Raw genomic sequence first — 16673 nt, 5'->3', positions numbered from 1 at the left:
GCGGATGAGCCCGAGACCCTTCCCTGGCCAAGGTCACCGGGCTGGGAGCCGAGTGCTTATACACTGGGGCCGTGCGGTCCCAATTAACAACCCCCCGCCCGCCCCCGCCGCCCCGATAACCGTCAGCCTTTGCTGCTGTCGGTGTCGTGGTGTTGTTAGTCGGCCCTTCCGGGCAAGCTGGCGGTTCCGTGAAGGCGTGTGTCTGCGACCGTGCCGGGCACCTAGTAGGTGCCCAGTAAATTCGTGCCAGCGTGTCAGGAGCGTGGGCGAGCGTGCAGCTGGTTAGACAGCGTGCCCTGCCTGCCCCGGGGAGGGGGGAGCGCCTCCCCCGCCGTTTCGCCGTGACACGGATATGAACGCAGCCATGGTCTGCTGGCCCGGCACGGGATGGCACAGAGCCGGGAGCGGGTGCCGAGGTACCGAGGGGCAGGAGCCAGTTTCCCCGGGAGGTGGGGCAGCTGCGCGGAGGGCTGAGCCTAACGAGACATGATTGAATGGGGGTGGACCGGGTGCAGCACTCAGGGCGAAGCCCAAAGTGATCCTGCCCAGAGCTCCCTGGGGACGTTCGGGGCACTGGGGTTCCCTGGCAGGATGTGTGAAGGGGCCCGGGGTGGGGGTTGGTTGACATCTAGGACAAGGTGAGGACACGCGGCTGGTGCACAGTCGTACTGCTCTAACGGAAGGGTGGTTCCAGACCAAGGGAGGCAGAGGGCCCTGGTGCCCGTCACCGCGCAGACCACGTTTGGCATGATGCTGGGCTCCAGGGGACGCATTCTAGGAGGGACCTTGACAGCAGGCATGACCTGGGGCAGCTGCACCCAAGAGCGGGGGGCTTGAAACCACGGCGCAGGAAGGGCAGTGGAGGATGTGGGGCTGTTTAGCCTGGATGAGCAGGTTGCAGGGGCAGGGAGACAGCAGATTAGCAGATATCAGAAGGGCCTTTAAGGTGGGGGGGGGGGCTGTCGGCCTTGTCCTCAGTGGCTCCAGACGGCACTCGGCCCCATGAACAGAGGCACAAGGAGTCAGGCTTGGTTTCGTAATATAGGAAGAAGTTTATAACAACCGGAGCTGTGCAAGAAGGGTAGAAGCAGCTTCATACGGGTGCTGAGATCCCCGTCACCAAGGGTGTGCAAGTTGGGGGCAAGTTACCTCTGCGGGAATTCTGGAACGTCTTGTAGTGCCGAGAGCCCAGGCAGGCCCGGGTTCCCAGCTGTGGGGTCTTGGGCAGATCGCTGCACCTCTCTGAGCCTCAGTTTCCTCGTCGTTAAGTGAGAAGCATGAGGGGAGTCCACGAGGCTAAAAGGAAGGCTCAGAACGTGTCTTGCGCCCCATGGGCACCCCAGCAGGGGTGATATTTAATATCCGAATTCAGTGGAGTCAGGGAGTCTAGGGTCTCCCCCTGTCCTCTGCTGCCATTCCTAGCCCTGGGCTTTTATTCTGCACATCATGTTCTGAGCACCTGCTACAGGTCTGACCTTGTTCCAGGCATGGAGGTTAATTACAGTCGTGAATAAATAAGGCCTGTTTTGATTTCACGATGGGGGGGGGTGGGGGGGGAGCGCAGGTGGTCATAAAGAACTAAATGACGTTTGCTATTGTTAGGTGCTCTGAAGGGACCAGAGGCAGGATCGAGTGAACAGTGAGTTAACCTCCGGTTTGGTGTCAGGGAAGGTGGGGTTGCGGGGAGCAGTTGAGTAGAGAGTGGGGTAATGGCCTGGGCAGACGTTGGGGTGGAGCATTCTAAGCAGGGAGGATGGCATGTGCAAAGGACCTGAGGTAGGAGCCTGGCCGGGAGGGTTTGAGGAGCATGGCTGGCGTGGACCAAGTGCTTCCTGACGACGGAGAAATGGAAGTCTCTCTGGGCTTGCGGGCACTTTCCTGACAGGGAGGGAGGTGCCTCCACAAGGGGTAGGAAGCCCACCAGGCAGCCGTGCATGTCCAGTCCCGGCCGTGAGCCCAGCTCCGGAGCGGAAGCTGGGGAAGGAGTTTTCTCATCTGTAAAATGAGGTTAATAGCACCAGCCGTGCAGGACTGATAGAAGATTCGAGGACGGTGAAACGTCAGCCAAAGGGATAGTTACGACTCTCTTACGGGCGAGGAGACTGAAGCCCAGAGAGGTTAAGTAATGTGCCCTAGGTCACACAGCTCAGCACTCAATCCAGGGACCCCTTTGCCTTCAGCATCGTGCTTCTTACTGTCTGCACTGCAGCTGGGGCTCATGGCACCTGAAACCCACCGACCGAACGGCAGTTCGGTCGTGAAGGTATAATCATCCCATTTTACAGATGAGATACTGAGGCCCAGGGCGGCCTGCCTGAGGAGCCCCGGTGAGGCGGAGGCAGTGACAGGATTCAGTGTCCCGCCCCCGGAGGTGGCAGGCTTGGTCTCAGAGGGCAGAGTGGTAGCAGCCCGTCTCTGGGATGCCCGGCCTGGTGCTGTTTTCCAGCAGAGAGAGGTGAGGCGACCGCCTGCCCCGTGAGTTCCGGCTGGGTCCCAGGAGTCCTCGGTCCTCCTCATCCTGGGTAATGGCATTGACACGGACAGTGACAATGGCACTTCGGGGAGCCTTGGCCAGCCTGGCCCGGGGAAGAGCCCATGCCAGGCCTTAGCAGCAGCAACAGATGACATTTCCCCAGCTAAGCCTTACGTCCCTGCTCCCGGGAGCTGGAACGTGGACGGCACCTCCCCTACCTGTTCCCCAGATTGCACGACCGTCCCCGCCACCGGCCTCCCCACGGGAGCCTCCTGCCCCGTACGGTGGATTTGTCCCCACGTCCTGGCGTTTCGTGGGAGCCCTGGGAGATAGATAGGGGGCACTCACCTTGCATGCAGGTGGTTCAGGGTTGGCCAGCCCTGCCGACCCGGCTCCCCCATCCCTCGGCCGGGGGAACACTCCCGGTGGACCTCGTCCCGGCCACCCACTCACCTGGCCAGGCGAGTGCCGGACAATGTGCTGTGCGTCCCCAGCAGGCTCTGCCCGGTGTCCCGGGTGAGCTGAGCGGGGAGCCCATGCGGGGCAGTGAGCTCCCGGATCAAGATCTGCCCTGGGTCCTCCGCCACTGCCCTGGGTCCTCCGCCGCTGGCGCGTGAGACCCATCCCCGGGCCTGGCGTCCCTTTCCCCTCTGGGAAGGGCTGGGGTTGGGCGGAGCAAGGGCTCTTCATTCTTCCAGCTCCGAGGCTCTAGGATCCTGAGTCCGTGGAGGCGCCCCGAGCCTCGTGGCACCTGGAGGGACGGGGCCCAGCAGCCAGCTGGGTCAACCGGTGGCTTCTGGGCGGGGGCGGGGAGGGGGGGGGCGGAATTTGCTGAGAGCGACTCCCCTTCTGTGGCCGTGCGGCTCTGAACTGGCCCCTCAGACGCATCGGGTCTTGCCGCCTCTTCTCTCCCCTTCCAAGCGTGTCACCGTGACAGGGGACGTCTGCGGCCACAGCTAGACTGGGGGCCCGCCCCCAGGTCCCGCTACAGTGCCCTGCTCCCCAACTTTGCCGCGTTTCTTCTCCGTGCTGGTGGGACAGAGGGGCCCTTGAGGCGGTGCCTTGGGACACTTTGGGCCTGCCCCTGCTCCGGCCAGAAGTGGCTAGTTCCTGCCACCCCTGCGTGCCCTGGGGCAGACCTAGTGCTGGGTGGGGGTGGGGGGCTGGGTGTATGGGGAGGGTCCCTTCAGGCTGGGTCAGCCCGGAGCGCCGCTCTTGGCCGGGTGCTGCGCGCCTTCAGCCCACACAACCTGCTTCCCCGAGGGCCAGGCCCTCCCAGGTTTAACACCCCTGGTGCGGGCCGTGCAGGCCTCTGCTTCCAACAGCTACTTCCGGCCGCTTGCCGCTCCCTCTGCACTGGTCACTGGCTGCATTTCAGCGCCTGGGGCGTGGGCAGCAGGTTCGGTGCCCCTCATCGTCTCCCTGAGCTTCTCTGCCGATTGGTTCCTGTCTCAGATGCTCTCTTTCCATCCATCTCCATCCTCGGCCTCTCAGTGTTGTGCTTCCCCGTTCTTCTTAGCCCTGGCCTCCTGTCCGCAGCTCCCTCACTCCTTCCTCTCCCTCCACCGCCCCCCAGGAGTGCGGGGCAGGGCCCTGGTCCTCCTGCTAATGCGCGTACGGGGGGACCGCCGTGACCACTGGGACCCCCCACTCCAGGTGCGAGCCGGCAGCCTCCCCCACACCTTGAGTGGGTGTGCAGCCGGGCCGGGGGCCAAGTGCCGTCAGCACCTCCTTCCCCTTGCTGTCCCCCTTCCCTGGCTGCGACAGGCCTCGAGCGGTGGTGGGCAGGCGGCCCAGGGACGGGGACTGGGTGGCTGACGCACACGGGGCAGTGTGATGGGGCGTCTCCTCCCCTTTGGTCTGAGTCATGGGAAGGGTGGGAGGGTGAGGGGAGCTGGGCCCTGGCCCAGGCCATTCTGGGGACGGGAAAGAGCAGGAGAGAGGGCCATGGGCAAGGTCACCTTGAGGGCTCGGCTGCACAGAGCTCAGAGGGTTTGGGGTGGGGGCTTCTGTCTACCCTGGACTGTTTGGGATGGGAAGAGGGGAGATGATAAGACTAGCCCCTGTCCCCAAGCCTGGGTGCCTTCTCCTGGTCCCCTTCCCCTCCCTCTCGACCTCTTCACATCCCCTCAGCATGGCCTTGGATCTCCAGAGCCTCTGGCCAGCTCAGCTCTGCCCTGACGCCCTGGGCTTGGCTGGAGGGTGCTGGCGTGTGCAACTCAGATATGGGGACAGGTTATGGGGAAGGGGTGGGGGGTGCTCTGTGTGGCTAAAGTTGCACCTGTGCTCACAGACATATACATGTGGAACGCACACGTGTGCTTGAACAGGTTGACACGGAAGCAGGTGCATCCCCAAGACGCGCCTCCACGCACCCCTTCCCGCCCCCTGCGCACACGAGCGTGCTCACCTTCACCTACGGGGACTCCCGTGGCTGGCACGGGCACGCGTGCGCACACACGGCTGCCTGCACACCCGTCTCCTCGTACACGCCTACCCGCACACCCCTGCACTGGCGTTCTGAGCCCGCGCGCACCTGCCTGCATGCAAATGCGGTCCCCAGACATCCCCAGGCGGAGGTGGTGCAGACAGAGGGTTCTCTGACAGGGCGGATGGACGCCTCAGCCTCCTCCAGCACAACCTTGTTGCCCGTGCGACGGAACCGGGAGGGAGGGGGGAAACTGAGGCCCTAAGGAGCCAGGAGCCATGTTAGGTGGGAGCTTAGGCCTCCTGACTCCAGCCCCGAGACTGCGCGGCACAGCCGAGGACTGCCGCCTGGGCACCCCTTTCTGCCTGACCTCCTTGTCCCCCTCCCCCGCTCTCCCGGCTGTCCAGCCCAAACTGGCCCTGCAGGGGACCGGGAGGTCCTGACCGTCACAGGCTCGGTCGCCACGTCCGCCTTTAATCCAAGAGGTCATCGAACACCCCGTTCACCTGCCAGCTCCTCAACAAATACTGTCTGTCTGGACTTCTTTGGGGACTGTTTCCCTCCCTGCTCCCCCTGCCTCTGTTCCAGCCCTCTGGGGCTCAGAGCTGTAAATTGCTTTTGCTTCAACAGCCAAGGTTTGTTTATATATATATATATATATATATATATATATATATATATATATACACACACACACACACACACACCACACATCCGGAGCCACATCTGGCTGAGCGGCCGGCCTTGCCTGGCTTTGCTGGGCGACTGAGGCCAGTCTCCCCTGGTCTGGGGCTCAGTTTCCCCACCTGTAAAGTGAGGATCTGCGGCCCGGGAACTCTGTGCCACTTGGGGCATGGGCAGCTTGGCTCACCTTACTTGTTCCGCGTCAGATGGCCGGGCCTGGTCCTCGCTGGTGGCACCAGCTTCAGATATGGTCGTCTCCATCTGGCTAACAGCTGGGTAGAGGAGGCTCCAGGCCTCCTGTGTCTTCCTGCCTGGGGAACCTCCATCCTGTGCTGCCCCTGTCTGGGCCCCCGACTCCAGCCACAGAGGGGACCCAGGGCTTCAGCCACACCCTTCCAGATGCCTTCGGGTTCATCATCCGCCCGAGGCCTTCTCACGCCAGGATCAGGGAACCTCTAATGGAAGGCACTTTGGGGGAAGTGATATTGGGGGTGTGTCTGGCTTCCCGGGCTCTTGCCCTCTCTCCCTCTGCTCTGCTCCTGCCTGTAGGATGAGTTCTCCCCACGCCCTCCCCCTGCAGGAGACCCCGGCCTCTGCGTCCCCCTGCTTGAGGGGGGGGGGCGCCCAAAGCGATGCCACTCTGCTCCCCCTCCCCCATGGAAGCTGAGACAAGGGAATTATTTTTGGAACAGGAGCGGTTACACAACAAATGAATTATTTATCTTTGGGCATGGAGGGGAGGAGGCATTTTGCCGGGCTTCTTAATTCCTTATCTGGATTGGAAGGTGCCCGCTTGGGTATATGGTCATGTGTAAACGCGCCCATTTGTCAAACATGAGACTGTGGGCATGCTGTGGTGTTCTGGCTCAGGTGTGGGCATATGGGTCTTTGTGCGGGCAGGTGGACGAGTGTGGACAGGAGTGCTGGTGTGTGTGTGTGTGTGTGTGTGTGTGTGTGTGTGTGTGTGCACCCAACCTGTTACCGTCCAGTCTCCCTTCTCTGTCCACCGTCCGCAGATTCTGTCCCCCTCTCCCTACTCCTGGTTTCTTCTGTCTCCTTCCTTCCAGACCTCTCGGTCCCCCCCTCCCTCTCGTTGCCCACCCCCACCCCCGTTCTTCTATGTAACAGGGACCCTAGGGTGCTGCGGGCACCCGGGATGCCCAGCGGGATGGAGTGGAGAAGGGACAGGGGCCTGTGCTGGAGCTTAGTGGGGCTGTTCTGAGCTTTCACTGATCTGTCCCCCCCTCTCGGTGCTGCCTTTCAGGAGCCAGGTGACAGATGGGTCCTTTCCTTCCTGCCCCGTCTCTCGAGCTCCCTCCTCAGAGGCTTACTCTCCAGCCTCCCATGGGAATCGTGGGAATCGTCTGAAGTTCTGAGCCCGGAACCCGAGGAGGAGGAGGAGGAGGAGGAGGAGGAGGAGGAGGAGGAGGAAGAAGAGGAAGAGGAGGAGGAGGGAGAGGAAGTCGAGTCCTGAGAACCTGTGCACCTTCCCGGAAACAGGCGGAGGAGGGGCGCGTCACGGCGCCCGGCGCCTGCTGGTAGTGCCCCCGGCGGACCCTCCCGCGGTTGGCACGGGCCGCGTCTGCTTCGCCCGGGGCCCCCCGCGCTGGGGGTCGCCCCCAAGATGGTGGCGGCCCGGGGGAGGACTGTGCCGCCAGCCCCAGCCTCCCGCTGCTAGGTCCCCCGCGCCCCGGCCCCTCCCCCCCGAGCCCGGCCTTCCAGGGGGGCCGCGGCCGGCGCCATGCTGCGCCTGGGGCTGTGCGCCGCCGCGCTGCTGTGCGTGTGCCGGCCGGGCGCCGTGCGCGCCGACTGCTGGCTCATCGAGGGCGACAAGGGGTACGTGTGGCTGGCCATCTGCAGCCAGAACCAGCCGCCCTACGAGACCATCCCGCAGCACATCAACAGCACCGTGCACGACCTGCGGCTCAACGAGAACAAGCTCAAGGCCGTGCTCTACTCGTCGCTGAACCGCTTCGGCAACCTCACCGACCTCAACCTCACCAAGAACGAGATCTCCTACATCGAGGACGGCGCCTTCCTGGGCCAGTCGAGCCTGCAGGTGCTGCAGCTCGGCTACAACAAGCTCAGCAACCTGACCGAGGGCATGCTGCGCGGCATGGGCCGCTTGCAGTTCCTGTTCGTGCAGCACAACCTCATCGAGGTGGTGACGCCCGCCGCCTTCTCCGAGTGCCCGAGCCTCATCAGCATCGACCTGTCCTCCAACCGCCTCAGCCGCCTGGACGGCGCCACCTTCGCCAGCCTGGCCAGCCTCATGGTGTGCGAGCTGGCCGGCAACCCCTTCAACTGCGAGTGCGACCTCTTCGGCTTCCTCGCCTGGCTGGTGGTCTTCAACAACGTCACCAAGAACTACGACCGCCTGCAGTGCGAGTCGCCGCGCGAGTTCGCCGGCTACCCGCTGCTGGTGCCCCGGCCCTACCACAGCCTCAACGCCATCACCGTGCTCCAGGCCAAGTGCCGCAACGGCTCGCTGCCCGCCCGGCCGGCGAGCCACCCCACGCCCTACTCCACCGACGCCCAGCGGGAGCCGGACGAGAACTCGGGCTTCAACCCCGACGAGATCCTGTCGGTGGAGCCGCCGGCCTCGTCCACCACGGATGCGTCTGCGGGGCCGGCCATCAAGCTGCACCACGTGGCCTTCACCTCGGCCACGCTGGTGGTCACCATCCCGCACCCCTACAGCAAGATGTACGTCCTGGTCCAGTACAACAACAGCTACTTCTCCGACGTCATGACGCTCAAGAACAAGAAGGAGATCGTGACGCTCGACAAGCTGCGCGCGCACACCGAGTACACGTTCTGCGTGACCTCGCTGCGCAACAGCCGCCGCTTCAACCACACCTGCCTGACCTTCGCCACGCGGGACCCCGTCCCCGGCGACCTGGCGCCCAGCACCTCCACCACCACCCACTACATCATGACCATCCTGGGCTGCCTCTTCGGCATGGTCATCGTGCTGGGCGCCGTCTACTACTGCCTGCGCAAACGGCGCATGCAGGAGGAGAAGCAGAAGTCCGTCAAGGTCAAGAAGACCATCCTGGAGATGCGCTACGGGGCCGACGTGGATGCCGGCTCCGTGGTCCACGCCGCCCAGAAGCTGGGCGAGCCCCCCGTGCTGCCCGTGCCCTGCATGCCTTCCATCCCCTCCGTGATCGGGGAGAAGCTTCCCGCCCCCAAGGGGCTGGAGGCCGGGCTGGACACGCCCAAGGTGGCCACCAAGGGCAACTACATCGAGGTGCGCACCGGCGCGGGCGGGGACGGCCTGGCCCGGCCCGAGGATGACCTCCCGGACCTGGAGAACGGCCAGGGCTCGGCCGCCGAGATCTCCACCATCGCCAAGGAGGTGGACAAGGTCAACCAGATCATTAACAACTGCATCGACGCCCTCAAGCTGGACGCGGCCTCGTTCCTCGGGGGAGGCGGCGGCGGCGGCGGCGACCCCGAGCTGGCCTTCGAGTGCCAGTCCCTCCCTGCGGCCGCCGCCGCCGCCGCCGCCGCCTCCTCGGCCGCCGCCCCCGGGGCGCTGGAGCGGCCCAGCTTCCTCTCGCCCCCCTACAAGGAGAGCGTGCACCACCCGCTACAGCGCCAGCTGAGCGCCGACGCCGCCGTGGCGCGCAAGACCTGCAGCGTCTCGTCCGGCGGCTCCATCAAGAGCGCCAAGGTCTTCAGCCTGGACGTGCCCGACCACCCGGCCGCCGCGGGGCTGGCCAAGGGCGACTCCAAGTACATCGAGAAGGGCAGCCCCCTCAACAGCCCGCTGGACCGGCTCCCGCTGGTGCCCGCGGGCGGCGGCGGGGGCGGCGGGGGCGGCGGCGGGGGCGGCGGGGTCCATCACCTGGAGGTGAAGCCCGCCTACCACTGCAGCGAGCACCGGCACAGCTTCCCGGCCCTGTACTACGAGGAGGGCGCCGACAGCCTGAGCCAGCGCGTGTCCTTCCTCAAGCCGCTGACCCGCTCCAAGCGGGACTCCGCCTACTCCCAGCTCTCCCCCAGACACTACTACTCAGGTTACTCCTCCAGCCCTGAGTACTCCTCCGAGAGCACGCACAAGATCTGGGAGCGCTTCCGGCCCTACAAGAAGCACCACCGGGAGGAGGTGTACGTGGCCGCCGGCCACGCCCTGCGCAAGAAGGTCCAGTTCGCCAAGGACGAGGACCTGCACGACATCCTCGATTACTGGAAAGGGGTCTCGGCCCAGCAGAAGCTGTGACCCTCTCCTTCCCGGTGAGGCCGGAGGGGGAGGGCCCCGGGGGGGCACGAGGGGAAGGGCCCCGGGCGGCCGGGCAGGGGGGAGGCCGGGGCAGGGGGGGGCGGGGGCGGGGGGGCCGGGGCCGAGGAGCGGACGCACACGCACACCCGCACGCACGCACCCACGCACACACCTGACCACCACCTGACTGTGAACAACCCCCACCCGACAATAACGGACAGGAAAACAAAGACACGTTCTCCTTAAAAGTTTACACACTGATACCGAAACCAGTCATCTTTACTGTGCTGCCCAGGGACTCTGCTGGGGTGTGCGGGGCTGGGAGGGGGCGCAGGCCAGGAAGCCAGAAGGGGGTGTGTGGGGGTCTGGGGGCTCTGGGACTCGGGCCGGGTTTGGGGGCAGGGGAGTCTGGGGGGCAGGAAGAGGGTCTCCCCATCTGGGGACAGGTCGCTTGGAGATCTGGCGCCAGGCAGATTCGGGGCATCATTGCCTTTCCTTGTGGTGGGGGAAACCGAGGCCCAGAGAAAAGGAAGGGGTAGCCCCGGGGCCACGTGTCAGGTTAGGCAGTTTCCCGACTTTCAAGCCCAGTGCTGTTCCCCACCCCACCCTTCGCCAGCCCACCACCCCCTTCCAGAGCTGCGGTTTCCTGGGGCGGATCAGGCTGGTGCTCTTCCTTTCTAGAAAGCCCCATGGCCGTGCCCCCTGGGCGTGGAGCCGTGATTCATCGTGCGGCGGTCCTTTACCCCCCCCCCCCCACGCCAGCACCCAAGAGAGGCGGGAGGTCTCGCTTACGCGAAAGGAGCAGAGGCACGGGGCAATTTCACCAGCCCCCTTCAAGTGTCTTCCAAGTGGCCTGGGAGCTGCTTATGGGGGTCTGAGGAGAAAGCAGGGGGGCCAGCCGCCGCCGCCTCTCAGGTGCGGGGCCCCTTGCCCCAGCCCCCCAGCCTCTCTGGGCCTCCAGGACCCCTACTCATCCCAGAAGGGTGGTCCTGAACTGTGATGCCTGGGAGCAGTGGGGGAGGCAGGGTATAATGGGGGCCTTCCTGCCTGTGCCCCCACATCCTGGCCTCCCACCTGCCCGCCTCCTCTTACGGGATCTCAGGGCAGCAGCTGGGCCTGCCCAGAGGAAGGAGGGCTTTCCTGGGCTTACCCGCCCGCTCTTGGCTGTGCCCGTGCATCCCCTGCCCCACCCCTCCCAACCCCCTGGCTGGAGGGGGCTCCCATGTTTCCATGGAAATGGCGGCTCCCCACCCCCCCCCTTGCTGACCCCCACCCAACATCGAACAAAGCACAAACAGTAAGCACCCCCCCCCACCCCTGGGGGCGGGGGGAGCAGGCAGGTTGGCGGGGCCCCTCCCTCTCCGGGCCAGCTTCTGTCGCCATGGCAACCGAGGACCTGGCAGTTGGGACTGTTGGGCTCTTGGGGGTTCTCTCTCAGTGGGGGCGGCAGAGGGTGGTAAGGGAAGGCAGGGCCAGGGGGGCTGCGGCCTTTTCTCAACAGCTAGGGGCTTCCAGGGTTGAGTCTGGGCGGGGAGTAGATCTGGGGTCCTGAGACTAGGGGGGGCTTAAACACACTGTCCGGGTGCTTGAGGGGCCCTTCACCTTTGATTAGGATGTGGGCCACTGGGGGTGGGGACAACTATAGCTCTGCCCACCTGCCAATGTGCTCCTTGGCTCCCCGCCCGCCTCAAGATGAAGAGGGGTCCACTCGGCCCTCCCCACACCCCTGCTGGGCCCCCCACCCCCACCCCGGCCTCTGGCCTGTCACCCAGTTGGGTTTCTTGAGATTTGCAGAGTGTGGCTGTGGGGTGAGGGTGGGCACTGGGATGGGACCAAGACCTGTACTGTTGGGGGGTGGGGGTTCGGATCAGGAAAGCTAGTGCTATCTCCTGTGGTGGGGGCGGGGGAGCTCTAGCCATCTTCCTGCCGGGGGTAGAGTCTGGGGGAGGACTGTGGGGAGGACTAGGGCTCACCTGAGCACCTCTCTTACACCCACGTGGGGGACAGACCAAGCCCAGGGCTCACTTCGGGGGTGACGTTTGCAAAGAGAGGACCGTTCTTCTGGGGAGTGGAGGGGAGGGGCCGGCATGGATGTGCGGAGCAGACCTCCCTCAACCCCCCAAACATGCCCCCCACCCCCACCCCTCCTCGCACCAGATTGGCAAAACTGAGAGGAGCAAGCCGGCGGAGCCAGTGGTGTGAGAAAGCAGATTCCCGTTACATTTGCATGACGATTTTACTGTATTTTTCTGAGCAAACATCTGTCGTGTATGTGCCAGTTCGTCCGGACTCCCGGGCCCCCCTCCCTGCCGCCCCCCTCTTGCCCCCACTCCCTCTGTTGTGATCTGACAAGCAGCTCTTGAAGCCTGGGGTGGGGCCACTTCTGCAAAAGACCCAAAGCAGGTGCCACCAAAACGCAGCCCCTGTCCCACACCCGTCTCCTGTCTTTCTGCGCGTGGGGCCCCACAAGTGCCGCCTCGCCCCTTGGGTCCCCAGTTTCATGCCCCCGCCCCTGCCCCGCCTCTCTGCCGGGGAAGGGTAGCCCCAGGGAAGGGAGCGTGGGAGGACCTCTGTGTCCCACTTGCTGACATTTTTGCGGGGGTGAAAGAGTCGGGGGCCCCCGGAGAGGGAGGGGCTGGGTGATTTGGCCACCAGGTTGGGGGAGGGGGTCAGTCACACGGCTGAATGCAGGGGCCTAAGAGCTCGGGGGGGCTTCATGGGTGGCTTCAGAGGAAGCTTGGGGCCCTGAGGGAGGGACCCAGGGGAGCAGCTGGGGCCCAGGGTTGGCCTGGCCTCCCTGGAGAGGGAGCGTCCCACGGTGTGGGGCGAGGCGGGGCGGTGGTTCCCAGCAGGACCCCCACCCTCGCCATTCCCCCATCGTTCCTGGTTGAAGAGACCTGTAAAAACCTCAGACCATCTCACTTCAGGGACCTTAAGGATAGGTCCGCATCTTAACAGCAAGGGTCTTGCCCCTCCCTCCAGGAGGTAAACCAGCCTTCACGGTCTAGATGATACCAATCTTGGAGGCAGAATAGGACTGGAGTCGGGCCTCTGGCCTCCCAGCCAGGCTTGGGGCTTCAGCTGCTTTCCCTTGATCTGGGAAGGGGGCCAGTGCACTGTAGCCCCCCCTGGAGGCTCTCCTGCATCTGTGTCCTGTGTCCGGTTCAGGATAATTCTTCCCCAGCGGGGAGCAAAATAGCCACGGAAGACAAATGATCATTTATGTCAAAGAGTCCGGCCTGCTGACGCCCTGTGTTTGTAATGGCCATGAGCACAGTGCACCTGGGCCACAGCCCGGGGCCACCGGCTAGCAGGGCGGGCAGCCAGGAGAGAAGGGAACGGGGCGGGCTACTGGGGAGACTGGCGGAGATGTGGGTGCTTAGCCCTGGACCTCCTGGGGGAGGCCCCCTTGCCTTGGGTCGTGCCTGGGCTTGCTGTCCCTGTCAGAGAATCTCCAGAGGAAATTCCTGGGTGCCTGTCCCCGGGGAGTGGTGTCAGTGGGTCTGTTTTCACCTGGAGGGCTGGCACCTTCTAGAGGCGAAAAGTGGAGGTCTGGAGGGGCAAAGAAACCCTTAGTCTGGCGTGACCCCTCCTCAGGGGGCCCGGGGCCTGCCCCTGCCTGCTGGAGGCCCCTCACCTCCGCACCCCTCCTAGGGGCCAGTGCCGGAGGACTGTGGAGGCTGCCCGTGTGCAGGCCTGGGGGAGGTGATGGGGCTATCTGCAGGGTGGTGGGAGTGGAAAGACCCACTTCCGAAGAAGAGGAGGCCTGCGTTAGCCCCAGAGAGGCGGGGGAGAGCCTGGGCCTGGCCGCAGGTCTCTAAGGTTCCCAACTGGGAGTAAGTCACCCGTCCCCACTCCTGGAAATTTTCACAGAGTGGAAACAGAAGCTCAGGAAAGGGAAAGGAGGAAATCTTCTAGGGTCTCGAAACCAGTTAGGGACAGGCTGAGTCCACGAAGGGGCCCAGGCATGGGGGACGAGTCACAGGTCCCGGCTTGTAAGGGGCTTACACGCAGAGAAGGGACAGCCACAAAACGTTCCCCGGGGAAGGGATACTGTGAAGAGAATGAAAACAGGGTGATGGAATGGAGAGGGGGGTTCGGGGCACCCCCGAGAGGCAAGCTCAGAGGACTAGTCCACCGGCTGTGAAGATGAGGCCAGAGGGAGAGGGGGAGGAGGGGCTGGATGTCCCCAAGCACCTCCTCGGGCGCCTCCACTATGGGTCCCACCCCCTCCGAGGGAGCCTACCCTTCAGCATCCCGCCCCGTTCCTGGCCAAGCGGGGGGGGGGGGGGGGGGAGGGGGCTGGGGGGGTCTTTCTGGGTGGACGCAGGGGAGGGGTGTGACCCCCGAGGGGCAGGGCTGACTGACGCTGGCCCAGTGTGAAGGGTGGGGCTTGTCTGACCCCCAGTGCTCCTCCCCTCCCGCCCCCAGATTTCCTCTCCCCAGCGCCCCCCCCCCCCCAGGAGCTGCCGTGCTCCTTGTCTATTCTGACCCTGTGTCCTTCCCCCTTGAAGACAGAACTAGTATTTACACTTTTTGCCTCTCATGCCTGCCCCAAAGGCCTCACTAAAGGTCCCTCACTGCTGCTGAGCAGTAGGGAGGGAAAGAGGGGGTCAAAGAGGGTGGGTGGGAAGCCTTGGGCCTCCCTTTCCTTTCCTTGCCCCTCGCCAAACAAGCACAGGGCTGGATGGGGGCAGGGGGATCCCTCCTCGCCGCCTGCCTCCCTCCTTCCCTCCCTCTCTCCGCAAGGAGCCGCCAGCCCCGTGGGCCCTGCGGCTTGGCACCTGGTTTGGGTACGGCAGGGGCTACCCTGGGCTACGAACCTGTGAACCCTAGCTGTGTGTGGACCTTTCCTTCCTCGGGGGGGGGGGGGCCCGAAACCTCTCCTTTTCTTCTTTTAGGGGGGTACCTTCATTTACTTTCTCTTCCCTCTACCTGCCTCTCCCCCCTCCCCGATCTCCTGTTTTAAACTGAATGGCACGAAATTGTTTTCCTCAACTCGGAGATTCCTGTATGGAGAGAATCAATTTCTATATTTGCAATAAATTTCTTATTTAAAACGATGGGGCCAAGGTCTGTGTTGAATGTCGCCCCCCCCCCCGCGCCCCCGCTGCCCACTCCCCACCCCCACCCCCCGCCAGGTTGGGAGTCCCAGAACGCCCACTTTCTGGTGCCCCCGTGCCCCACTCTGGCTCTCACCAGAGCCTCACACACAGGGGTGAGGAAATGGGGCCCACTGGATGGGCAGTCACCACCCATGGCCAGGGACAAAAGTGTGTCTGCCGGAGGGCAGGGGCCAGCAGGAGACTAGAGGGTCACTGTCCCCCCCACACCCTGTAAGCCTGGCGGGCTGGGGGCCTTGATGGCTTCTCTTCCTGAAAACCGGGGGGGGGGGGACCCTCTGCCAGCTGCTGTCGTACCCCTGGCTGGTGGCCCGGCCTCCATCGTCGGCTGCATTCAGTCAGACCTGAGAGATGGACAGGGCGTGGGCATTACTAAGTCTTGGCTGATGCCCGGGGATTATGGCCCCTAGCCAGTGGCCCAGGACCTCGATTTCCCATAGGCCTGCTTCTAATTGCTCTGTGCCCTCAGGGTGGGGAGCTCTGCCAGCTCAGGCCTGCAGCTGGGGTGGCCCCGGGGTCCCCTGCCCAGCTCAGGCTCGGGGCCACCCTTCTAGTGTCTCCATCATCACGGGCCTTTCCTCTTGGAGGGTTCCTATTTATTATTCCCAAGGATATGAAGCCATGACCGAAGGTGGGCTTGAGCCTGGGGGTTCCAGGACAGTCCAGGTCCTTCCATTTCTGCTATCCCGGGCTCCCCAGACCCCCGAGGGCCTTCCCTGGAGAATAAAGAGGGTAATCTGCCGTTGCTGGGAATTTGGAAGGTGTTCTCAAGGACAGCCCCTTACCTTTTCACTTCAGCCCAGAAGTTGTGCTATTTATAAATCTCGTAGATTTTGACATTCACATTTAAGGGGATTTGGGTTAATTTAGGTCCTGTTGGCAAAGGCAATTAACCAAATGTCCTGAACGACCCCCAGATTTTATCCCGAAGTTCAGTACATCTGATTTCCTTTTTAAATACTTCATTTATTTGAAGAACAAACAAAACCTTACATCCTGACAAATTTCTGGTTGCTCCTGGGGTGACTTTGGCTTCTTGTCATGTACCGATCTTCTTATCACATGAGTGGTGTTTCAAGGAAAATCACAATTCTGAGTTAATTCCTTGTACACAATCCATTTGAATTTCAAGGACACCGGTGCCTTGAAGAGCAAATATCACAAATAGCCACAACACTAAATATGCCCAGATATCTTTTTTTTTTAATATTTTATTTATTCTTGAGAGACAGAGAGAGACAGAGCATGAGTGGGGAGGGGCACAGAGATTGGGAGACACAGCATCGGAAGCAGGCTCCAGACTCCGAGCTGTCAGCCCAGGGCCCGGCGTGGGGCTCGAACTCATGAACCATGAGATCATGACCCGAGCCGAAGTCGGACGCCCAGCCGACTGAGCCACCCAGGCGCCCCTAATATGCCCAGATATCTTAACACAAACGTTAGTTGTACAGATGTGACACGTTTTGTTTTATAGTGACATCGAGTTCTCCCCGGGGTGAGGAAGTTGTCCTCCAGGAAGGAAACAAACGTCACCCGGTGGGTCGGCCTTGTGGGCACCTCACTGGCTGAGCTGCGAGGTAGTGGGGATGTCGGCCGGGGCCGGGGTCTGGGCGCTACAGACAGAGGAGACCCCACTTTTACGCTTTCTGGGTTGTCCCCTCTATAAGCGGGGGCTCTCTCAAGCCAGTGCCTGCAGGTGACCTGGCTCTTTGTCTTCTCCAGGAAATCTGCAGCCCC

At 63.2% G+C, this 16673-nt stretch overlaps 1 protein-coding gene across 1 annotated transcript; it reads left to right on the top strand.

Annotated features, from left to right (window-relative positions):
* The first annotated feature begins 7326 nt into the window (after positions 1 to 7326).
* Positions 7327 to 14854, top strand: ELFN2 (extracellular leucine rich repeat and fibronectin type III domain containing 2). Its single transcript, XM_030320557.1, has 2 exons — positions 7327 to 9827; positions 11971 to 14854. Exon 1 carries the CDS (start codon positions 7327 to 7329, stop codon positions 9811 to 9813), a length of 2487 nt encoding a protein of 828 aa, XP_030176417.1. The 3' UTR covers positions 9814 to 9827; positions 11971 to 14854.
* Positions 14855 to 16673: the final 1819 nt, after the last annotated feature.

The sequence above is a fragment of the Lynx canadensis genome, chromosome B4, assembly GCF_007474595.2.
Source record: "Lynx canadensis isolate LIC74 chromosome B4, mLynCan4.pri.v2, whole genome shotgun sequence".
In the NCBI taxonomy this organism is placed as follows: Eukaryota; Metazoa; Chordata; class Mammalia; order Carnivora; family Felidae; genus Lynx; species Lynx canadensis.
Note: the sequence above shows the minus strand (reverse complement) of the source record. Positions and strands in the feature narration are given on the sequence as shown.

What these genes read in the sequence shown, in the direction of transcription:
- ELFN2 (XM_030320557.1), top strand. Translation starts at nt 7,327, where the DNA reads ATGCTGCGCCTGGGGCTGTGCGCCGCCGCGCTGCTGTGCGTGTGCCGG.